At 40.9% G+C, this 26010-nt stretch overlaps 1 protein-coding gene across 1 annotated transcript in view; it reads right to left on the bottom strand.

The window, feature by feature from the left end:
* Nucleotides 1-26010, bottom strand: part of Dtd1 (D-aminoacyl-tRNA deacylase 1) — a 165189-nt gene that overhangs the window by 6374 nt on the left and 132805 nt on the right. The window contains exon 5 of the mRNA XM_042666554.1: nucleotides 4708-4881. Within this exon, the coding sequence (XP_042522488.1) occupies nucleotides 4729-4881 (153 nt within the window). The 3' untranslated portion in view covers nucleotides 4708-4728. The remainder of the gene's footprint in view (nucleotides 1-4707; nucleotides 4882-26010) is intronic.

Raw genomic sequence — 26010 nt, 5'->3', positions numbered from 1 at the left:
GGTAGAATCTCAGCTATTTATTTATTTGTTTGTTTGTTTATTTTTGTTGGTCATGGGGCCTGAACTCTGGGCCTGGGGCTGTCCCTCAGCTCTTCAGCTCAAGGTTAGTGCTCTAACACTTGAGCCACAGCACCATTTACAGCTGGTGGTGCTGAGGAATCAAATCCATGGCCTCATGTTTGCAAGGCAAGCACTCTGCCACTGTGCCACCTCCCCAGCCTCTCAATATTGTTTTGATTTGCATTTCTTTTATGGCCAGAGATATTGAGCATTTCTTTATCTCCCCTTCAGAAAAGTCTCTTAAGTCTTTAGCCCACTTATTAATGGGGCAGTTGTTTCTTTGAGGATTTGTTTTTGGGGGATTTAATTTTTTGAGTTCTAAGGATATTTTAGATATGAGGCCCGTGTCTGTTGTATGGCTAGTGAAGATCTTCTCCCAATCTGTGAGCTTTCTATTTATCTTGTTAGCTATGTCCTTTGCCATGTAGAAGCTCTACAGTTTCATGCAATCCCATTTGTCCAACCTTTCTTTGTTATGCTGCTGGATATTTATTAAGAAAAGCAATCCAAAAATTCATTTGGAATAATAAAAGGCACTGAATAGCAGAAAGAACAGTGGTGGAGGAATATCAATAGAAAACTTCAAACTATTACAAAGCTATAGTAATAAAAACAGCTTGGTACTGGCACAAAACAGGCCTGAGGTCCAATAGAATAAAATTGAAGACCCAGAAATGAACCTGCAGACTTATGGCCATCTAATCTTCGATAAGGGAGCCAAAAAAATAGGATGGAAGAAAGACAGCCTCTTCAACAAATGGTGCTGGAAAAATTGGTTAAACATCTGTAGAAAACTAAAGTTAGATCCTTATATGTATCCCTGAACCAGAATCAATTCCAAATGGATCAAAGAGCTGGAGGTAAAAGCAGATACCCTGAAAACAACACAGGAAGGAATAGGAGAAACACTAGGGCTCCTTGGAACAACCTGGTATTTTTGGTTGTTGTTGGGTTTTTTGTTTTTTACTGTTTTAAGTTTAAAAAAAAAAGACTATACTACTTTAGAGGCACAGCTAGTTTTATATCATGAAATACCTATACATGGGCTTGGGGAGGTGGCCAAGATATTGACACTGAGAATGGAGATCCTTCCATACACAGAAGACAGTAAAAAGCAATCAAGTGCCCTTTTCACAAGACACACAAACACACTCAACTACTCTAGCTCATTAGGAAGAAATGTGCTCCTCCAGAACACATCTTATTATTCAGACAAAGGTCAAGCTGAAAAAGCAAACAGATGGTAGTTTCCAAAACACTTCCATTGTTTGACTTCCAGTGTGTTGACATTTTAAGAACAGAAATGTGGAGTAAATTCCTCTCACACCCTAATTACAGCAGTTAAGTAAATACTCAAATGAACCTGTAGTCTGCAGGATGGAAAGCAGAGGCAGCACCTTTCAGAGAGATTGCCCTAGCGCCTAAGTGGTGGCCAGAAGGAGGAAATAATGGAATTGCAGTCTCAGAGAAAACCTTGAATCCTCCCAGCAAGGTGAGTCCTCTGAAGAAACAAGACAGAGGATATAGCTGGAAGTTACTTTTAGAAGCTTAATGTCCATTTGGTAAAATGAGAAAGAATGTTTATACCATCATAGAGAAATGCTGATGCCCTGGGAACGTCCTATGAATCATGAGAGGTTTTAATTCATTTTTAAAGAAAAATATACCCAAGATCATGCCTTTCTCATTCCATATTCTTTTTGCCTTTCTTTCTCCCTCACATTACTGTGGAAAATCAAAGCTGTTCCCCTTGGGGCCTGTGAAGCTCTCCAGGGCTGCTTCTGTTTTTAAATGAAAATGGCTACTTCCTTTTATGTGTGAATGGGTGGTGGTGGTAGTAGTAGTTGTGGGGTGTCTGTTTTTCTATGGGGCAAAGCAGATAAAAGGTCCCTTCTTGTCTGTCATGCTTAATTCAGCTCTTACAGATAACTGAATATTTGGGGGTGATTTTGCAGTCTTAATGGAATGACAAATTGCCGTTTTTGGGGGGTAAGCAACAAAAACACTGAATGTATAATTACAGTGCCAGCTGTCATTTAGTCCTGCTTTCTTCAGGGTCTTCAAATCCAGGAATGTGGCTACATTCTCAGAGACAGGAGTACCTCTGCCTTCCTCCCTGTACCTGGTTGACTGGGTGTCACAGGAAGGTCCAGCGGGCATGCTCAGAAAGATTCTTCTAGGTCCTGCTCATGCTCATACAGCAGCATCACATGCCAGATGAGGTTCTGTCTTTGTATACTATGAGTTGAATAACTACAAGTGGATGACTATGCTAAACTGTCAATAAATGAAGGCTTTCCAAAACCCAGTCAGTACTACATAAATGAGTAACAAATCTAAACTTGCTCACCAGCTACCAGCCACTGAACAGCATCCAAGGAGATACTGCACAGGGAAGCTCTGTCTCACCTTGGTGTCGACAGCACTCTCTGGGTCCTCAGCAGACCTGATGGTCTAGTAGCTGGTACTGCTTAATATCTGTACCTGATATCCCCATTGAGAAGAGATACGTCACTCTTTTACCTTCCTTTCATTCAGTTTGATCTAGCTTCCCAAGCTCCTCCACTAGCACCACAGGCCCCTGTAAATCTTACTCAGGAACCCAGATGGGAGTCATGGAACTGACTGTTAGTGCTGTGAAGTTCCTAGATCATGAACCCAATCTCCTGATGAAGCTGTTCCTCATAGCTCCTGGGGCATGATCCTCTTCTGCCCACAACCCACCATCAGCACAACAGACCTAGGTACACCTCTATAGCATGGGAAATAACCATGCTGAGAAGCAGGATTGAAGTCATTGAACCCCTATACTCGATCCCAAACTATGTCTTGCTGCTCCTTCTACTCAAACACATGGGCATGCCTCTGGTTTCCCCTCCGTCTTCCCCTTTGTTCCTTCTTATGGCTCCTCCTAATCTGAGGGCTGCTTTGACTTTCCCTTCTACCAGGCAGGGGCTTTACTACATCACCCCTCTTCATTCCCTGCCTTCTCTCCTGCCTAGCTCCATAATGATGGCATGGCTTCAGTGAACCTGACTTGCACAGGAGGAGCATAACATAACCTCTGCCAACTATTTTCTAAGCACTTTCCCCTGGGTTTGATTCTCCCACGTCTCTGGGTTTACTTTCTTGGCTACTAGTTTTTTGGGTGGCTGATAACAGTATCATTTATCCCAAATTCTATGCTACCCAATCCGTACCACTCTGGGAAGAAAGTAAATACAACTACTAGTTTTAATTTTTTTTTTTTGGTTGGTTAAGGAACTTGAACTCTGGGCCTAGGCACTGTCCCTGAGCTCTTCAGCTCAAGGCTAGGGATCTACCTCTTCAGCTCAAGGGTAGGGATCTACCACTTCCGGTTTTCTAATGGTTAATTGGAGATAAGAGTCTCACAAACTTTCCTGCCTGGGCTGACTTCAAATTGCAATACTCAGATCTCAGCCTCCTGAGTAGCTAGGATTATAGGCATGAGCCACTAGTGCTTGGCTTGGGTTTAGGATTTCTGTGACAGATTATAAATTAGTAGCACCAGCAGTATTTGTGATGACAAAACTGACCACTGGCAGGAAAAAGATCACCCTCAAGTCTTAGAAGGTGTGAGAATGGAAGTTTTCTGTGATAAAACTACCACACAACATCACTGAATATTCATGGACACCCCTAACTCACACCAAGGGTTTCAGCTCATGAATAATGATCGGTAGCGTTAGGCCTGAACATCATGATAACTTAAAGGTAGGCTTGTGGCTGTGACTAATGAGTTATAGTGTGACATGGCTTTCCTCTGACCCATACTTGTCATATCCTCACAATGGCAGAAAATAGTGACTGGGGTAAAGGCAGAATAGGAGAATTCACTAGCCAGCTTTCCAAAATTATTAGTGAACCAATAACCCCACCTTTCTGAGTTTCTCTGTTCATTTCTTTAGTCTTATTTATCTGAGTGGGTACTACTGCACTCAGATATTACTAAGATACCTCAATATCTGGACATGTTAATCCTAAAGGTTATCTCATGGACTTCTAACCCCTACTCCCTTTCAGAAGGGAATGAAAAATCAAAAAGTCACCTTATAGACAATCTCTTGTCTTGTCCCTCGGCTCCAAACCTACAGACTCAAGAGACTATTGATGTCACCCTCAGCTGCCAATAGGTATCTTAACTATAATATGCCTGAAATAACTGTGTGTGTTCACCTTGTAACTAAGTATAAAGCATTGTTTCAGGAAAAGGAAACTGGCAATGCTGCCAGAATACTGCAGGATGAAGTGAATGATGGCAGGACAAAGGCAGGAAATGTTGCAGAGGATCTTATCCTCCACTTCAGCAGCTGAGAACAGGACTGGTGATGGGGAGTCTGATGGTGGGATCACACACAATTGATGGTCTATACCACATATGTTCGTGGTAGCAATGCAATGAGGGACACTCCAGCCTGTGGGCACCCTGCCCGCCTTCACTCAGTGAATGAAACACAACCCCACCTGACAGTGTTTCTCTTTTAACAAAGGTAGCAAATCTGAAGACACTGGGGACAAATGTCCATAGAATGTATTTTGCCTCAGCAGCCATTCTGACCTCAATGCATTACTGTTCCTTCCACCAAAATGTGTGAGGGCAAGGTTGAGCAGGTGGGAAAATCCTACCTGAGCTCCTGCCTCCTGTGTCTACGGCTCCCGTTCAGAAGACACATCACCTTCTGCCCCACTGCTGGCACTGCGGTCTTCTTTTCGGGGAGTGTTTCGTTCTTTGCTTGACTCAGAAGGCCCCTTGGCTCTGGTCTTTTCTTTCCTCTGCTGCTGCTTCTCAAGTTTTGACAGCTGGTTAAAGAAAAAGAGAAAAAAGCATATTTTAAAAGTCTGAGTTCTGTGCACTGGTGACTCAAAAAGGCTTAGATCAGAGGATCATGGTTTGAAGCTAGCCTAAGCAGAAAAGTCCTTAAGACTCTTTTTTTTTTTTTGGTCTATCATAGAGCATGAACTCTGGGCCTGGGTCCTGTCTCTGATCTCTTCAGCCCAAGGCAAGCACTCTGTCACTTGAGCCACAGTGCCACTTTCAGTTTTCTGGTGGTTAATTGGAGATAAAAGAGTCTCACAGACTTTCTTGCCCAGGCTGGCTTTGAACTGTGATCTTCAGATCTCAGCTATCCTGAGTAGCTAGGATTACAGGCATGAGCCGCCAGCACCTGGCACTTGGGACTCTTATCTTCAATTAATTACTGAAAAGCCAAAAATGGAGCTATGGCTCAAGTGGAGAGTGTCAGTAAAAAGCTAAGAGCCCCAGGACCCCCCCCCCCCACACACACACAGCTGCTTTTCCAGCATTATCACCTACTTTCCAGAAAGAAACCATGGGGAAAGTTTTTAATAATTGACTATTTCAGCTATCTCGATTACACACCAAAAATTACCCTGACAACATCTAAATCCTTAAAGCAGATTAGCCTGTGAGGCATGCCTCTCAGACTTTCCCCACCTATTTCACAACTAAGCATGTGGGGTGTTGGGATGGAGGTGCAACAGGCTTCTCACAGGCTCAGAATTGCGTAAGTGGCAAAGGCAGATTTCAGTTCATTATTATTCTCTTTAATGGCTGTATAGCTTTTACTCACCAAGTTATCTTCCCACTTACTGTTTTCTAAAGTGTGCAAAGCACTCACTATTCACTAAGGCAACTGAGAAGACTATAGAATAAAGTACATTAAGCACACTGACCCTTGTCTCAGTTACCAGTTTGTTCTTTCAGACTAAAGACTGATTCACCCAGGTTGTGGGCTCATACCAGGGCTAGTGGTGGCTGGCCACAGGAGCCACTGGCCACAGAAGCCTCCTCAGACTTCCTACCAGCCAGCTGGGAACATAGTCTGACTTCTAATCCCAATGGAACCTGGGCTCACTTCTTCCCTGGCTATCGCCCCAATGGGTTCAAAGAAACCACAGACTAGACGGTGGGAAGAAACTTAAAAATCATCTCACATTCTGAGCAACAACACAGCTACTCCAAAAAGGACTACTGAGAAGTCTGTCTGAGAAGACTGGCCAATTTTTGGTCCACAGGATTTTCTTGGACCCAAAAAAGCATTTATAATAAAGCCTGAGAGACAGCAACACCCAACTCCATCTGCTTCACAGACTGTCTGCAAACATTTTCTCCATCACATGAAAAGAAGGAAACTTAAGGAAGGGTCAATGTCCAGTCACCTCACACTATCTGCCAGACCCCTGCTCTATTCTAGAAAAACGTTGAGCTAAATCTCAGACTAATGAACAATCAATGATTCTCAATTTGGTCCAGAAAACAAAGTGATTAATGACTGGCTTACAATGTTATCTTTCTCACTCTCCATTGACCTGAAAAGACGTAGTTAACAGTTAGGCTGCTTAGGGAATAATTAGATTTTGTGATAAAGTTGTCACTGCACCTTTGACACAACAACTCTACTCTCAGATGACACCCCTGATCAAATTTCTACTCCCGTGCACAGAGTGTTATCTGTATGAGAAAAGGAAACTAGAGACAACTCAAATGTCTATCAATAAGACAACAGATAAATATGACCTAGTATAGTCACATGAAGCAATACAGAGCAGATCTACATCTGCTGTATGGTGAAATGTAGATGTCTTTAAATCGTGTTGTATAAAACAAATTAAAACTTCAGAAGGCTATATCCAATATGGTCCTTTAAAGAGCCAACACTATACATTGCTAATGAGTTATGTGAATGTAGTATGGACTTGGAAAGTATCTGTCCACTTCAATGCACTAATTAACTTGGGAGAAGAGAGGAAAACGAGAATGAAATAAAAATACATAGGCTTCAACCACAACTGTCAACTTTTACTTTTGAACGAACAAAACCAGACCTTGAGCTAGGCTCCTGACAAGTGCCAGAATGCTTGGCCCACTGATGGAGATGTTTATTTCAGAATCTCAATCAGCTTTACTCATCAACAAAATCACTTAGTGGAAAGTACTACCTGTGTGCTCAGGGATATAATAGCTGACTTCATCCTAACTAAAGTTTTTGGTTTTTTGTTTGTGTGTTTTTTATTATGCCAACACTGTGCTTGAACTCCAGGCCTCTCTATCTGGCTCAGCTTTTTTCATTCACTTGAGCTGTGCATCCACTTCTAGCTTTGTTCTGGTTAACTGGAAATGAGAGTCTTAGAAATATGTCTTCCCAAGCTAATCTGAAACCTCAATTCTCAGAGCTTAATCTCCTAAATAGTTAAGATTATTGGCATGAGCCATGAGCACAAGTATGGCCTAGCACAAGCTTTTTGTCTCATCAGGGCCTAAGAATAGTTCATGTACTGGTAGGAATGATCTATAGCAAAGATGAAAAACAATTTTTAATAACTTTCATTGAGATGAAGTGATTACATAAATTTCACAGTATTGTCAGATAGTGATACTTAAAGTCACAAACACATTTTAACCTTCACAAGGCAAATTGCCATTAACATGGTCTATAAAGTTTGTGAATTCTATAAACTTTGACAATATAACTATTTCTTCCAAATTGGGTGATATGTACATTTCTTTCTTTCTTTCTTTTTGTCGTTCATGGACCTGAATTTGACCTGGGCACTGTCCCTCAGCAGTTCAGCCCAAGGCTAGCGCTCTACCACTTGAGCCACAGCGCCACTTCCGGCTTTTTTCTTTTTGCTTATGTGGTGTTGAGGAATCGAATGCAGGGCCTCATGCATGCAAGGCAAGCACTCTACCACTGAGCCAGCTTCCCAGCCCCATTTTCTTTCCTTTTGCTTAGTGTAGCTGTTCCGTCTTTGAAAAACAACAATTTTATATATATATATATATATATATAAAATATAATATAATTCTGTCATATATATATATATATATATATATATATATCTGGAAAATCCTACACATAGTTCCTTGCTATATTTTTCTTTGAAGTAGTATAAACATTTTTCTGTGGTCTGTTCTACCACAGATGAAGGAATCTCTGTACCTACCAATTCCTTTTTCTTCATGTTAAAATCTTTCTTTCATGAAATGATAAGGACTGATGAGGTCCCTCTGTTTCACTTTTTCCTGAAAAATTATCAAAATTTACAATGTGAAGCTATCTAACACTACTGAACTCTACACTAAAAAGTGGTTGAGATAGCAAAATTGATCAAATTACTTAGAAAAACGTAAGCTATGCTGGACTCCCCAATTTCTTTTTTCTTGTATGTTCTTGATTCATAAAATCTAAAAATCTGAGATTCAGTGTTTTGTGATGTGCCTTCTGCTGTCAAAAGTTTATATTACTATTTATATGTGTGCTTATTGGAATGTATATGTAGAAACACATACATACAACCACAAATACGTTCTCAGTTAGAGGCTGAAGGACAATTTTTGTTTCAAAAAATAAGATGCCCTTTAGTTTATTTTTCTTTAGAAATAAAATACAGGAAATATGAGTATCACTGTTGACAAACGCAAACAACCTCAATCTCTTGCAAAGCCTATTAGAGATCCTGCCTGTCACTCCCAGCTCTTCAATGCTCTTGAAAGCAGGTCCTGAGAGGATGGTAGGGCATGATCTCAGGGAATGGGGGCTTCTAGAAGACTCCTCAGCTCTAGAAAGTGCCCATCTGATTCAGCTCTGGAGAAAGTGCCATCACCTTGGCAAAAAAATTTCAAAAACATAAACTGGAACTTCCACTTTCACCCCTTCCCTCCCACCATGAACCAGGCTTTTAAATTACATGCTATCATTCCTTAATAGACACAGAGACATTTCTGCCAATGATCTAATGCTAATTTCCTTACATTATTTATCTTAAAACAACCCAACCCCATATGGCTCCAGGCCACCAAGTAAAGTTCCTTGTGAGAACACTGCGAACCAAACTAATACATTTAAGTCCTTTCTCGGAAAACTGAGGATCCAATGTAGCCAGAGTGGAAATTATATCTCCAGGAACAGCTGGATTTTCTTTTATCTCTTCTGTCTTAGGAAACAAATGAGAAAGGAAGAGAGAGAAGAAAAGAAGTCAACACTATATGTGGGCACACGTAGATAGTTCATAGCTTTCAAGTTAATAAGAGCCATGTGTCAAAAGAGAACATAAACCACTGCACCTGTGAATGCATGATCCACAAACACCAGAGTACTTCAGTGAGGTTTTGGCTTGCTTTTTGTCTAATAATGACAGTGTCCACTTTGCAAGGCAGAGCTTATCCCCTTTCTGAATGAAAAGAATCCCACCTTCCATGGGCAGCTGTGGACACATGGATTTTTGCAGGGGCTGGACACCAATGGGTCAGCCTGCACTTCTCAGGGTGGAACTTGGGAAAGTGGTAGCCAAAGAAAAGGAGGATTGGAATATCCAGACCCAACTCCCTTAGTTAACCTACCATGAAAATAAGGGGATTTTCATTTTAATTAAGACGCTCTAATTGCATGACTCAAGAATAAATTAGTTGGACATGGATGGTACATTGCTCTACTGCAGAGCCTGAAAATTTAAATGTCTTGAGGGACTAAGCAGGTAACAAAATGAATAAATTATTTAAGCATAAGGTCAGAAGAGCATGGTGGAGACTAAGGCTATAGTGGAGAAAGCCAGCCCCACCTAAAAGCATTCACATTTTTTAGTTACATACCTGGACAAATATGTCACTGGAATTAGGGAGATATGAGTCACTTTCTAAGAACCTCCACTTTGCACTTACACCATGTTTGTTTTTGCCATCCAGTAGTGACTGTATCATCATCATCATCATCATCATCATATCAATAGACAACCTCTCAAGGAGAAGCCACTCTACAGTGTGATCCATAGCAATAATTACCTCCCTGTTGTCATGAGCAGACTCCTACTTTAAAGGTGGTAATATCTGACTCTTGTCAAATGGCATGTGATATAAACCACAATGTATAGGACATGAAATAGTTGCATATGTGCTTTGGAAATAGGTTTCTCTCCCTAGTACTCACAACTTCAAGGAGATAGTGCCTTCTGGCCTATCTCTAGTCATACTGGGTGAGGTCAAGGAGCTTTTTCATAGGGCAGCTCTGAGGAAAAGGGGTAGTTTCCAAAGGCACACAGAGCTCTGTGAGCCCTGGCAGGGCTGAGCTAGATCCAGATTTCCTGTTAAGGGATGTAATTCTTACTGCCGGAGCCACATGCAAGTGGTTTAGATCAAATTGTATCTAAGACCTCTTACCATGCATCCACAAACAGATGTTTATGGGGGCTATGAGGCTTGCTTGTGCTTTTGCAGTCCTGAGTGACTAAGATGGACCAAATTGAAGGCTTCTAGATGCCAAACCCCATAGCCCTTCCAGAGAACCACACCTCTTTCCTGCCATCTATTTACTTCATTTAGAAGATACTAATGGGGCATTAGCTACATGCCATGCCATTGTCTAGATGACAGGGATCCAGAGAAGAACCAAGAAGAATCTCTGGTTCTCTGGTGCTGACTGTCCAACAGAAAAACAATAGGCAACCCACACTTGGCATGAAACAGGCCCTATTCAGAGCACTGATATGTATTAAGAATACTATTATAATCCCAATCTTGGCATCAAGCGAATTGGGAGAAGCTCACACCCTTACCTTTCTGTCTATGACATGGGACTCACTACCAGACACATGGTGGCAGAAAGCAAAAGGCAGTGCAGTGTTTCTGATAAATGACATGTAGGATGACAAAAAAAAACCAAACCAAAGGATTTAATGAGACATATGTTAGACTTATTTTGGCATTTCAAGAGATCTTCAAAGACATATTCCATAGGTTACCTTTTTGGCTAAGCTATTTTTAAGATGATGATGATGATGATGATGACAATGACAACAACTAATGATCATGCTGCTTCCAACACAAGGAGTGGCTAAAGAATAAGAGGTCCAGGAGAGAAAGAATATGAGGGGGACATGTTCTGGATGCCATGTGTCCCAGGCAGTAACGAGTTTGTTGGGAGTATAAGGGACGTCAGGGTGCTACTATTAGACTCACCACAAAGTCCCAGGACAGAGCAGGTGGCAGGGCTGCATGTCAAACTGGGATGCATGTCAGGCAGGAAACTGGTGCTAAAGGAACCCAGGTCATCGTTCTCTAAAAATAACCAGACATGGCTTATATGCTGTAGCTCATACAAAACCTTGGGTGGAGTGAAGATGAAGGAACAACTGGTTTTGTTTGGAGGAGCAGACCAGGCAGTAACCTCAGAGGAAAGGGAGACTCGGGCTTTTGGTTTTCAGAGGAGTGATAAAGTTGCCTTTCACCCCCTACACATAGAGGAAGGAAACACATAGAGCCATTCAGCAGATGGACATGCTTCAGCACTTTTGGATGAGGGAAAGGACCTGCTTCCAGGATGAGATGGTATGAAACAATTCACTGCAGAGAGAAATACAGTGACTGGGGCAGGTGCCCCTACTTGGTTCTGCTTTTCTGTAAATTATAAGCTCAGGACATGGTAAACACAGTGCAACTGCAATCTGCCCATGCTCTGAAATGTGCAAACCACAGAAGGAATAATTATTATCTGCCCTGTTCTTCACACACAATCAATTCTGGGGCATCTTTACAAATGCGATGACCCAGAATAGCAATGACAGAAAACATCAGATGAGAGAGTAACTCCAGGCTTCCATGGATGCTAATGAGCTGCAGGGAACATCACAACAAATATGTGGGAACACTTGGCCCTTCATGTGGTGTCAGGTTCTGGACTTCCAAAGATTCTCCTCGATCTGGAACATCTAGTGAGGTCTGCTGCCCTGAAACTAGTTACACAAATCAAGGCTAGAAGAGTTCAAATGGTGCTGCAGGAAGGTCTGGGTCAGCTGTTCCCTCACCCTGTCTCTCTCCAAGGACACCCCAAGTACCAGAGCATTAAGGTCTAGATTTGGCTTTGAAGAGGTTCTTAGAAAATGAAATTCTTTGTGAATTTTTCAGAACAAAATGGGTACCCAGGAATCCCTAGTGGTAGGATCCTGCTTAGGGGAAGAAGAAAGAACAAAGAAGGAAGAAGGAAGGAGAAGAAAAAGAAGAGCAGGAGGATGGGGGGGAAGAAGAGGGAGAGTAAGGAGTAAGGAGGAAGAGAAGGAAGAGGAGGAGGAGGAGGAGGAGGAAGGAGGAGGAGGAGGAGGAGGGGGAGCCGATGATGACGACGATGAAGACTAATGATCATACTGCTTCCAACACTATTTTGGGAGATGATGGTAACATCATACAGCTTCTCAAAGATGTCCTAGAGTTCATTAATGTGGTAATTCACACAAAAACTAAATCTGATTTTTATCTTTTTCTCCTGTTTGAGCTTACAGTAGGACCTCAAAGGACCTAAACATAACATTTCAAGTTCAAAATTTTTACTTCAGCTACCTATTGTCCATCTTCACACTTAGGAAATAAATAACCCCTTAAATTCTGACCACCACTTCTTACCCCTATAGGGTTTGGAAAGGTCAAAAGCAAATGTTATTCTCAGACTGTTTTGAGAAAGCCTTCTCAAGACTGCATCAGGCTGGGAAAGACTGACTGAGAAGGACATCAGGCTGAAAAGTGTCCAGGTGTCAGGACTTCTAGCCAAGTCTCCAGTTAACCCGGCTCCTCTTGGAGCAAATACTCACCTGTTGTAAAACGACTTCTGGGTCTGCCAAGACAGCAAACCCCATCCCCACTCTTACTAAATAATGGCCTTGTCTCTTAGTTATTTTAATGCCAGTCACTGCTTGCCAGACTGTTCTGTCCTGCCTATGAGCAAAATCTAATTAGAGAGCGAAGAAAATAACAAAAGAAAAACTCAAGTCCCAATGAAGTCAGTTACTATGATTTTTAAAGACCATAGTGTAGATGGAAAAGTTCTGTTCCAACCAACCCCTTGCAGAGATTCCAAAAATGTCTTATGGTACAAGTCAGAAAGATCAAATGTCTCCTGTGAAATTACTCGTTAAAAATATAGCAAGGTATTACTGATCTGAGCTGCTACTACACATCTGCGACCTGCTGATGTCAGTAGCAACTGGGAAGTCATAGGAAGCAACAAAAGAATGGCATGCCCAGCCAGTAACCCTAACAAGTAAGACAGGAGTTAAGGGTTCCAGTCAATTAGCCCATAAACCTGGACTTACAAGCATGGGGGAGGGGGGAGGGGGCTCGAGAAGAAAGAAGAAAAAAATCCAATTGGCAAATGACTGGTGAAATTTTAATGAGACATATGTTAGACCTATTTTGGCATTTCAACAGATCTTCAAAGACATATTCCATAGGTTACCTCTTCGACTATGCTATTTTTTCAATGCAATTGGAATTTATAGTTGAATAATTTGTTTTATCAAACTGCAGCTTGATATAATTTCATGTGATAATTCTAAAAGCTTTTATTTTAAAAAAAAAATCCTTGTGTAATGGAAAACCTGACAGAACATTCAAAAAGGATGTTTCCATACACACCGCAGAGCCTGCCATTATATCAATTGTCGCATTGTGTTATTTTTAAATCAACTAGCTGTTTAATAAAAACATTATGAAGCAAAGTGCACACATGGTACCTAATTTTCATACATTATTAACTCTGCTTGAGGTTTTTGTGGGAATTAAAAAACTAAAGCAAAAAGGCATCTGTCCCCATCTGAAATCGTGCAAGCTAATTTTATTTTCTAATTCCTCATTGTTTACAAAAGCCCTTTTAGGCATACAAAACTACAGAGGGGTGTGGTACCTTTCTATTATTCCTGCTTTGCCTAAGTCCCCTTTGGTTTAGTCCTTTGGCTACACTGGCTCACATTGTCCCAGCTCCAGGCTTCGGGGCTTGGTGGACATGGGAGCTTCTGGTAAGCCCAGGATTGTCTCTCTTAGTTCAATGGCCCTCAGGTCCTCCAAGTGACCTTCTTGCAGCACTGTCAGAGTCTCTTTATTTCCTAGTCCAGAGGTCATCTGTAGCTTTTGTTAACATCCACCCTGTAAGCCTTCAATTGTCTATCTCAAGCACACACTCCCTTCTGCCAAAGGTACCACCTGGCCACCAGAGAGTGCAAGGTCTGAAAGCAGGGCAGACCCAGAAGTGTCAGGACATCCATACTTTTAGATACACCAACTTGAAGATATGTATGTCCTGTGATGTCTGGGGAGGGCACCCATGGATCACTCATGCACCCTTCCTTCAGGCTCTTCTCTGTCCTGGCTCACTTCTACCCCATACTATGCTTCCAAGAAAGACCTAAATATAAACTACCTGAACTTCATCTTCTCACTTTGAAGAAATATTTAAATGTGTGCTTTAAATAAATTACATCTTAATGTGATCATTCATTATGCAAACTTGTTATGTGGCCCTTTATCAACCAGGATCCTATACTAGGTTGCATGTCTGAATACTGAAGTAACATGGAAATAATTAAGGATTACTGCCCTTCCCTTGTAAGGCACTGAAAACTGATATAACCTGAAAGGACAACTGAGCAGGTTGAGTGTAATCTTGGGATTATACTTTCTACTATATATACTAGTTCGTTGAAAGCTGGTAATCCACATATATGGCACACTATATATTATAGGAGCCAGGACTTTATTATATTACACTCCATTCGCTAACCCTACTAGGAATGTGGAATTGACTCCATTACTCACAATACCAATGCTGAAGCTGTCCTTTCTTTCTCACACCTATGGCCTGGGGTTTTCCTTTAATGGGAATTAATTGTAAAATTGCCAGAGTTATGGAAGAGAAGTAACCACTTCCCTTCCACTTACAGAGAAGCGGTATTTATGGCATGCAGGTGATGAGGGGCTGCCCCCATCAACTGTCTTTCCTTCTCCGGGCCTGCGTGCATTCACTACTTTTATCGCTAACAACTATTTGAAGGTAAAAGTAATAAGCAACTATCCAGTCAACATCTACTTCAAACTTCAGTCAGCATCTATCATGCTGCTGGCACATGTCTGCTCAGTAATCATGAACTGCAACAAAGTTTAAAGGCACACTTGAACAATTCCAGTTTGGTATTTTAGTGTATAATTAATACCAGAAAACTGTTCATAAGCATTTTAAGCTAATAGTATTCTTTAAGTGATTCAAAATGTTTCTTAACTGCAAGACTCTGAAGAAAATGTAGGGGGCTTTTCTCCCCCCACAGTTGGTTTATATATTGTACAAATGCCAAGTGCGAAAATTTGGAACAATGAAGAACTGTTGTATAAAATAACGACAAACAGAAAACAAGATGAGATGGGATCCAGAAAAGCAGTGGATATGACCTGGGAGAGAAGCTGAGGACGGAAGAGGCAAGATGAGCGCCATTCAGTCAGGAGAGCGAGCGGTCCACATAGCAGCTGGTGGGCTCCCACTGGAAAGGTATTAGTAAAAAAGAAAAGGGGGTAACAAAGCCTGGGAACCAGAGGTCTGGGGAAGGGAAATGTAAGTAAAATATGTTTGGGAAAAACTGCAAGAAGAGAGACAAAGTATACATTCCCAGTGAAGCAAAAGGCTGAACAGAAACAACAAAAATCATAGGATACAACTTAGCCTTGTGGTGGCTAACAGTTCCAGAGTCATGACAGTATAAATTCTGTTTATTATTTAATGAAAATAATGACATAATAATACTAGAAGCCAGGCACCGGTGGCTCACACTTGTAATCCTAGCTACTTAGGAGGCTGAGATCTGAGGATTGCGGTTCAAAGCCAGCCTGGGCAGGAAAGTCCAGGAAACTCTTATCTCCAAATAAGCCACTCAGAAAACCGGAAGTGGTGCTGTGGCTCAAGCGGTAGAGAGCTCGCCTTGAGCTGAAGATCTGAGGGACAGCGCCCAAGCCCAGAGTTCAAGCCCCACAACTGACAAAATAATAATAATAATAATAATCATACTAGAAAGACAGAACTTCAAATGAGCAATGCTAACTTACTTCATCTACAAGAGCATGAAAAACTTACACCAAAATTTAATAAATCAGGAAATAGTTTATTATTTAAAATAGACAAAAAGTATCCAAAGAAATAGCTTGAAATATGTTAAAGGTAATTGCTTGAGGGAAAGCTGAGATTTTGAGTTATGTATATAAATTATTTAAGGAACAACTGCAATTTATTTAACAAAGAAAACAAGTGCATTAGATGTAACCAACCAACCAACCAACTCACTAACAAAATTAGTGATTAAGAAATATTAGTTCATGTACTGTGCTTTCATAGCAAGCACCAGGCCCTAAGCTCAAACTCTAATACTATCCCTCCCCCAAGAAAGAGTATAAGAAATAGTTTATATAATTCTTCTCATACGCAGAGGAAATGCTGATTAGCAAAAAGAGCAGAAATGTAGAAATTCAGCCATCTAGAGGACAGGAGTGTAAACAGAGGGGTCAGAGAAGATTGAGAAAAAGCCAAGATATTATCAAAGGACATTATACGGGCAAATGAAAGGTTCCAAGAATATTCTAAATGAATCAGGGAAATTTTAAGAAAACAGATCTGCACTGAGGGTACCCCTCTTCTTCTCTTCCATACCACTAAACACCAGCACACAACCAGGTTATAGTAAGACACTGACCAACTAAATGTTGAATGAATGAAAGAATTACTGGTAGTGGTAGTTATATGGATGAAAAACAGGATGAAACAAAACTCATGAACCACAGAAGCTAAGAGTAAAGGATAGTGACCCAACTAGTCTGAGTCAATCAAGACATTCTAAAACATTTGAGCATTCAGGCAGTATTATAACCATTCTTGAACTAAAAAAAAAATGTAAATTAGTTATAAAAGAACTCTAGCCCCTTGAGAGAGTAATAAAAGAAATTATGTTGAGTAATAAAAGAAATTATGTTAAGTAATGAAACCTGCAAAATGAGTTATACAAATTTTAAAACTAATTCTTAAATGGGACAATATAAAATGCAAATCAGAAAGTAATCAAACTTCACTGGATCTAAAATACAAGCAAGTTTTTAAAAAATGAAATGCAAATGTCTAAAAAGCTTATGAAAAAAGTTCAAGTTCACTAGCAAGTAAATTGATGCAAGTAGAGACAATAAGGTATAATTTATCATTCATCAAATTGAAAAGGATTGAGGGATTTACAATCCTCAGGCTTTATGAGAGTTGTAAGGCTTTGAAGAAAAGAGTATTCATGTTGGTGATGGGGAGTGTAAATATGGACTTGAGTAACACAATTTGGCAACTAAGTATATGCACATTAGGACCTAAGGTTTCACCGTTGGAATTCATCGTATGGAAAATACCTAGCTCCTAAGCACAATGATGCATGCAGAAGGATGTTTACCAGATTGGTTTTTACAATGGGGAAAAACTTCAGAGCAATTGAAATGTCCCTTAAAATATGATCTTTAATAACTTAGGAAATACTCTGTATAGATTATGTAAGGTGTTGCTATGAAAAACAAATGACTAAAGTCATTAAAACTAGGAGTCCATCTCTTCATCGTTAAAAGAATACTTAAGGGAAGAGTATAAAGTCACTTCTGAATAACTGTGTGAAAGCAGAGGGTGTTGAGAGTATACATCACAGGCCACACTTGACAGACAAGAATCAAATACAGCAGGCAAAAGCAGACCAGCAGATAAGGTACTTAAACAGGAAGTCCAAATGACCTTGCTTGGAGATACATTGTATAACAGATGCATTTTGAGACAGAAGAAAGAAGGGGGAGCATGTGAGGTGCCAGGGGAATGAGGGGAGGCATAAGGCCCCTGGAACTAGACAATACTCCAGTTCTTAAGATGGAGGTGGAGCTTCAGTGTGCATTTCATCCATATGTTTTCTACACATACATGTTACACATATTCTTGCTTAGCTTTTAATGCTATGTAATAAAATTTTTTAACATGTCACTTCACTTTTAGTCATGACTTTTCTCCAAACAGCTCCAATAATCTGACTTGTCTCCCAGCAAAACATCTTAAGAGAGAAAAATCTATTATTGATCACAAGCTCATAATTCTCGTCTACAGCCCATCAGAGAAAATGAAGTGCTCTTCAAAAGTATTTTGATGATACTTCTGCAAATTTAATTGAAACCACAGCTCAGAATGCCTCATGGCTGTGCTGAGCCGATTCAGCCTCAGGATCTTTACCAGGCAAAATTTCTAGAAATCTAACTTTTGCTATCATTATCATTTGTTCTTTAAAGAAATGGCAGCAAACCATCACAACCTCTCAAGAATTCTATTTCTATGGGGAGAAATATATTCATAAAGCATCAGCTATAGTTCTGATACAAACATAACTGTATCCCTTGATGATGTACATTTGTCACTGGGTATAGTTCATGTTGCAAGATGTTGTCAGGAATAAGCACCTTCTGAAGGAACTGGATTTAGATAATTCAGTGGAATTAAGAGAATATATGTGATATGCAAAGTCATGTGCTGCTTTGGTTCTCTTACCTCAAAATATACATGCTGATAAAGCAAAAAGAACCTATAGGGAACTCTCCTAACACACCAGCACTGCTCTATGCTGTGAGAAACACTGCTGCCATTCATATGGTACCTTCTGGGTGCTTCTGTGAGTTTCTAAAGCCTAAAAAGATCTGACATTAGGACCAATCACTCTTGGTAGCCTGCCTCTCTCTGCTTACAGCATCCCACATCCAGATACCACAGCAGAGGCTGAGAATAACCTGCTCGCAAGGTGGGGTAGTCCTGAGAACAGCAGCAGATCTTTCAGGAGATAGACCAACCCAGACCTGAAGTCAGAATCATAGTGTATCAGATACCCAAGGGATTCATGTACACCTAAAACTTTGGCAGCACTGGGCCAAAGAGTAATATAAACTGAAGGTGCCTTAGGAGTATCATGTTTAGAAGTGGAGCTAATAGAAACTATTGGCAAAAGAAATAACTACCATCCTCCAGCTAGGCCACACACACAGAGACACACACAGACACACAGACACACACAGACACACACTCTCTCTCTCTCTCTCTCTCTCTGATCTCCATCTTCCCCTACTAGGGTGGATCTTCTTAGCAACTCCCATCTGCCTTGTAGACAAGTCCTCTTACCCACTTTGGGGTTCCTGACATGCAAGTCAATGGGGGAAAGGCAAGGGGTTTAAAAACAAAACAGTAACAACAAAAATCCTCTTCCAGACTTATCTCCCCTTCCAACCTTCCATATGTCTCCCTCATACAGCCTTCCAAGCTCTTGCTTTCTTTCCTGTGGCCCTTTTCTCTCTAAGCTCCCTCAGACCCCTGAAGCAAACAAATTCCTTTTCTCCACTAACTGCCCTTCTGCCTGACTGTAGGCCCCTTCTTCTACATAGTCTCTGCTTCTTCAAAGGCCCCCAACATGAGACACTATTATGCCCTCTCTCCCTCCACCCAAAATAAGGCTACTACCTGCTCCTGGCTCTCCCCACCCATCCGGAAAGATATATTTTGGAATTCAGAAGTGGGGCCACAAGATTCCCTACCCCTTTATGACCTCTACTTAACTTCTTGTCACGGTCATAAGCCTTGCTGTTACTGTAGGTGACACTATCTTATCTCACAGTCAAGGTCCAACTGGCAGCCTTGCTTCATAGTTCTTGGGTCTCATTTCAGCCCCATTCCTCTCACCCACTTCTGATTCCCTGACATTCCATTCTCATCCATCCATCAGCAGCTATGCTTCCAGCCCTCTGTGTTTCACCTTTCTTTTCCATCTTTCTACCTCCTCCTGTAGCCAATCACACTGCTATGGGAAACCCTTTGGCTAACACACACAACTTCATCAACATCCAAAGGGGTGAGAATATAGGCCCTTCACACCACTGTCACAAAGGGATCTTTTATTTTTGTTTTATACAATTAGGGTCTACGGGAGAATCTGGGCCTTAAAACAAAATTCTGCAACTAAAGAAGTTTCAAGGACTGGGAAGGTGGCTCAGTGGTAGAGCGCTTGCTTTGCATGCATGAGGCCCTGGGTTTGATTCCACAGCACCACGTAAGCAAAAAGAAAAAAGCCGGAAGTAGCACTGTGGCTCAAGTGGTAGAGCGCTAGCCTTGAGCTGAAGAGCTGAGGGACAGCGCCCAGACCCAGAGTGCAGGCCCCAGGACCAGACCCCCCCCCAAAAAAAAGAAGTTTCAAAACCATGCACAGAGACTTCTATAATGACATAATAATGGTTCTTGCCTCACCTGTCCCCTTCTTATCCATCCTGTCTGTACATAACCCCAGAGCAATGTATTCAAAATGTCAACTGATGGTCAATAAACATCACTCCCAAATAGCATGCTTCAGAACAGCCAAAAAGTGGAAACAACACAAATGCCCCTTAATGGATGAATGGATCAATGAAATGTGGCCTATCCACACAATGGAATATTTTTTTGGAAATAAAAAGAACCAGAGCACTGATATATGCTACACTATGGATGGACACTAAACACATTATGCTCAAAGAAAGAAGCCAGTCACGAAAGACCAGATCGGATATGATTCTATTTGCAGCAAATGGCCAGAATGGGGACATCTCAAGACAGAAAGTAGGTTGGTAGTTGCTTCAGGCTGAGAAGGATGGGGGCAGGAAGGGACAAGGAGGAGTGATAGCTAAAAACAAGATTTATTTTATGGTGACTGAAATGTCATAAGATGGACTGAGGTGATGTTCATGCAATTCTGTGAATATACTACAGGTCACCAAACTGTAAACTTCAGGTGGGATAATGCCATAGTTCATGGATATTTTCAGTAAGATTGTTTTGAAAATAATGTGAGTCCCCAGTTAGAACCCTCCCAGGGTTCCCCATCCTTACAGGGCTGAGTCTTTGCTTCTGAGGGTGTCACAGAAGATTCTCTGCCTCAAATTGCCTTTTCAGTTTCATTTCCTACTTCCCCCCTCCTCTTTTATCCTCAATAACTCCCAATACTTCTTATCCTACCCTCATTATCTTGTTGTATATTCAGACTATATTCATGCTTGTGACCCCTCAAATCATTTTCAAAGCCGCAGCTTCGCATCTCAGCTCCAGACAGGCTGAGGCACCTCTTCCCAATTGCCACATAAAGTCTCACCACAAGTTGGCATGTGGCTTGGAGCTCACAAGTAGGACCTTCTATGTGTACTCACAGTTTCTAACTATAGGCCTATAGGTGCAGTGGCCATGTCCTGGGCCCTGCATCTGCTACCTGACTTCAGTACATCTGTGAAGACTGACATTGTCACTCTGTTCTGACTGACCCCAGACCCCAGTATCAAGGAAATCTATACTGTCCTCTCAGGCTCCCAACTAACCAGGACAACTGACTCCTCCATGCAAAGATGGTAACTCTTCCACCTCAGTCTCCACTTCTGCTTTTTTCTCTGGGAAAGATGGTATCAGCTCCAAGTAAAATTCCTTCTGACCCCCCCCCTATGAATAATTAATATCTTAGGATAACACTGTCTCTATTTCCCTTCTCAGGATAGTGAGTAAAGGAGTAATACATGGCACTGATTAGCACAAGAAGGGCCAAACAATGTGGAGATATCCCACAAGAAAGGAAACAGGAGAGGAAGAGAAAATGTTGGAAGTTGTATTCAAGACCCTAGGACTAAGTCTCAGTGACCAAAGATCAACTCTCCCTACTGCACCCAACTTCCTGACTAGAATTCCCAATTCTTGCAGCAGGCCTTCCCTGAAATACCTCCAGGATTTTTATTTTCTTCATTTTCATCATAAAGCACCTAAATTTTGATGAGGAAATGGCTAAATTATGTCAGCAACCTGGTTAAGAAAACAAAAATCCTTCATCAGCAACCATGTCCCTCTATCATTGTTAAATTTATAGTGTTAGTTACTTGCACAATACATTCTGTGAAGAGAATTAACAACACCATGAGAAACAGAGGCCAACAAATAAATTACATGATTTTCAATTATTAACTCAAGATCAGGAGCATTTCTGGTTAAATAGAAGAAGAATGAGGTTGACAAAGCATGAAAAGAAAATGCCTGTCACTAGGAAGGTCAGACCGTCAAGAAAAATGAAGAAACTTCAGATTCAATCAGTTATTTGCAGAATGGCTGCACCAGAGCCCTTCCCACTCCACATCTATAAATTCAGATACACCCTTAAACCTGGGAGAACCTCTAAACTAGAGGACAATCCAATGTCTTCACACTAACCTCCTCCCACAGAACAGGGAGTCCAGATAGAAGGAACAATGCACAAAGACAGCACTTGTCTAAGAACTCTCTGTGGTACCCATCAGCCAGGAAAGAGCCAGAAAAAAGAGAGCAAGGAATAATGAGAAGAGCGCAGCTGAAATCAGAAAAGCAACTCCTTTTATAATAGCCACACAAAAAATGAAATACCTAGGAGTTTAATTAAAGAAGTGAAGGGAAATAAATCCACATGCCTACAGTCAGCTGATATTTGACAAAGGAGCCCAAGACATACAATGGAAGAAACACAGCCTCTTCAACCACTGGTGCTGGGAAAACTGGGCGGCCACATACAGAAGACTAAAAGTGGACCCCAGCCTATCACCATGCACCAACATCAACTCAAAATGGATTAAAGACCTTAACATCAAACCTGAATCTCTGAAACTACTGCAGGACAGAGTACGAGAGACACTTGAACTAATAAGCACAGGAAGGAACTTCCTGAACAGAGTCCCGGGGTCACAACAAATTGGAGAGAGACAAATGGGACTACCTTAAAATAAAAAGCTTCTGCACAGCTAAAGCTATGGCAACCAAGCTAGAAAGACAACCAACTAATTGGGAAAAAATATTTACCAGCAATATATCAGACAAGGGGTTAATATCCAGTATATACAAGGAACTCAAGAAACTAATCCCTCCCAAACCTAACAAACCAATTACTAAATGGGCAAGGGAACTAAAGAGGGACTTCTCAGATGAAGAAATAAAAATGGCAAAGAAACACATGAGGAAATGTTCATCATCCCTGGTGGTGAAGGAAATGCAAATAAAGACAACCCTGAGATACCACCTTACCCCAGTCAGAATGTCCCACATCCACAAATCAGCCAACGACAAATGCTGGAGGGGATTCAGAGAAAGAGGAACCCTATTACACTGCTGGTGGGAATGTACACTTATACAACCACTTTGGAAAGCAGTCTGGAGGGTCCTTAGAAAGTTAAATATTGACCTCCTTATGACCCAGTCATACCACTTCTAGGCCTCTATCCTGAACAACAGGAACCAGTATACAAGGACACATGCACCTCCATGTTTACTGCAGCACTGTTCACAATAGCCAGGATATGGAAACAACCCAGATGTCCCACCACAGATGAATGGATCCAAAAATTGTGGTATCTATACACAATGGAATATTATGCAGCCATTAGAAATGACATTTGCAGGAAAATGAATGGAGCTAGAAGAAATCAGTTGAGCAAGGTAAGCCAAGAGCAAAGAGACAAACGGTACATGGTCTCCCTGATAAGTGGATGTTAAATCCAAAATGTTAGGTGATACGACAAAATTAACAAGACTTAAGAAACAAAGAACTTCCACTCATCTGGTTGAACCACTTTTAAATAACCCCATGCTGCTGATCACATGTATGGTATATATGTGTACACCGGAGGGGAATCAGGAAGACGACACAGAACTAGAGGGAATCAGGGAAAAACATACAACAGCAGAACCCATTAGCTGCACAGGACATTGGCCAAAATGAACTAAGCAACTTAATGGCAGCAATGGGAGGGAGGGAACAAATGGGAAAGAGGGAACAGCTGATGCTATGCAAAAAAGAAATGTACATACCACCCAATGTGGAAGAAATAACTGTATCGCAAACCTCATAGAACTCATAAATGTTATAGATATAGACTGTGATAGACAATTTGCTCTAGGAAAGTTAGAATGTGTTTGTGACTTTAACTGAGCATCACTATCCCACAATACTGTGAAACTTGGGAAATTATGTAATCACTTAATCACAATAAAAAATTTAAAAAAAATAAAAAGTAAAATTCCAAGGCCTTTCCCCTTGTATCTCTTCCATATATTTGTCCTATTGTGAAGTGAGAGACAAAGGTTTGCTGTATTTAATCTCTTCCATGTGAAAAAATGTGTGCAATTTAAAGTGTTTAAAGAGACTGACATTACTAAGTTGAATCTTATTAATTTTTAATGTCTATTTTGGTTAAATGGGAAATGATTTGCATATTTAATGAGCATTATTCCTTAAAAACAAAGTTCACTAAACCAATAAGGCACAGAGAAAAAAAAAAAAAAAAGAAGTGAAGGACCTCTATGATGAAAACTTTAAAAACCTGAAAAGAGAAATTAAAGCAGACCTAAAGAAGTGGAAAAACCTCCCATGCTCCTAGATTGGGAGGATCAACACCATGAAAATGGCAATATTGCCAAAAGCTATCTACAAATTCAATATCCTAACCTCATTCTTCAAGGAAATAGAAGCAATCCAAAAGTTCATATGGAACAATAAAAGACCCTGAATAGCAAAAACAATCCTTAGCAGAAAGAAGAGTGCTGGAGGAATATCAATATCAAACTTCAAACTCTACCACAAAGCCATAGTAATCAAAACAGCTTGGTACTGGCACAAGAGCAGACCTGAGGACTAATGGAATAAAACTGAAGACCCAGAAATGAACCCACAGACCTATAGCCACCTAATATTCTTTTTTTTTTTGGGGGGGGGGTGGTCCAGTCGTGGGGCCTGAACTCTGGGCCTGGGAGCTGTCCCTCAGCTCTTCAGCTCAAGGCTAGTGCTCTACCACTTGAGCCACAGCGCCACTTCCGGCTTTTTTCTTTTTGCTTATGTGGTGCTAAAGAATCGGACCCAGGGCCTCAGGCATGCAAGGCAAGCGCTCTACCACTGAGCCACCTTCCCAGCCCTAGCCACCTAATCTTCAATAAGTGAGCTACAAAAAGTAGAATGGACGAAAGACAGCCTCTTCAGTAAATGTGCTGGCAAAACTGGCTAAATACCTGTGGAAAACTAAAGCTAGATCCTTATATATAACCCTGTACCAGAATCAACTCCAAATGGATCAAAGACCTCGAAGTCAAAGCAGACACCCTGAAAGAAAGGAATAAGAGAATAGGAGAAACTCTAAGGCTCCTTGGCACAGGCAGAAATTTTCTTAATAAAGACCAAGAAACACAACGAATCAAAGAAAGGTTGGACAAATGGGATTGCATGAAACTGCAGAGCTTCTCTTTCTCTTTTTTTTTTTTTTAAACTTCAGAGCTTCTGCATGGCAAAGGACATAGCTAGCAAGATCAATAGAAAGACCATGGATTGAGAGAAAATCTTCACCAACCATACAACAGACAAGGGTCTCATATCTAAAATATACTTAGAACTCAAAAAATTAAATAACCCAACAACAAATCCTCAAAGAAACAACCAATTAATAAGTGGGCCAAAGACTTGAAGAGAGACTTCTCTGAAGAGGAAATAAGCATGGCCAATAGACACGTGAAGAAATGCTCAACTTCTCTAGCCATAAAAGAAATGCAAATCAAAACAACATTGAGATTCAACCTCACCCCTGTTAGAATGGCTATAATCAAGAAATCTAATAATAACAGATGCTGGAGGGTATGTGGCCAAAAGGGAACCCTACTTCATTGTTGGTGGGAATGTAAACTTGTTCAACCACTTTGGAAAGCAGTATGGAGGTTCCTCAAAAGACTACACATATAGCTCCCCTATGACCAGAAATTCCACTTTTAGGCATTTACCCAAACAATCACAAACAAGGCCATACTAAAGCTACCAGCACAACTATGTTTATCGCAGCATTATTTACCATAGCTAAGATATGGAACCAACCGAGATGCCCCTCGATAGATGAATGGATCAAGAAAATGTGGTATGACAGAAAGAACAATAGAATGCCACGCAATAAAATTACTCGTATTTAGAACCAGCTTGCACTGGCAAGGCCTACCTTTGTGCTGACCTTTGGTAGTTTTCCTCCTTGGAAGCCTTATACAGAAATGAAACTGATCCTCATTTAGT

Source organism: Dipodomys spectabilis, unplaced genomic scaffold (genome assembly GCF_019054845.1).
Source record: "Dipodomys spectabilis isolate Male_0828 unplaced genomic scaffold, ASM1905484v1 ptg000365l, whole genome shotgun sequence".
Classification (NCBI taxonomy): domain Eukaryota; kingdom Metazoa; phylum Chordata; class Mammalia; order Rodentia; family Heteromyidae; genus Dipodomys; species Dipodomys spectabilis.
This window is presented reverse-complemented; position numbering and strand designations above follow the sequence as displayed.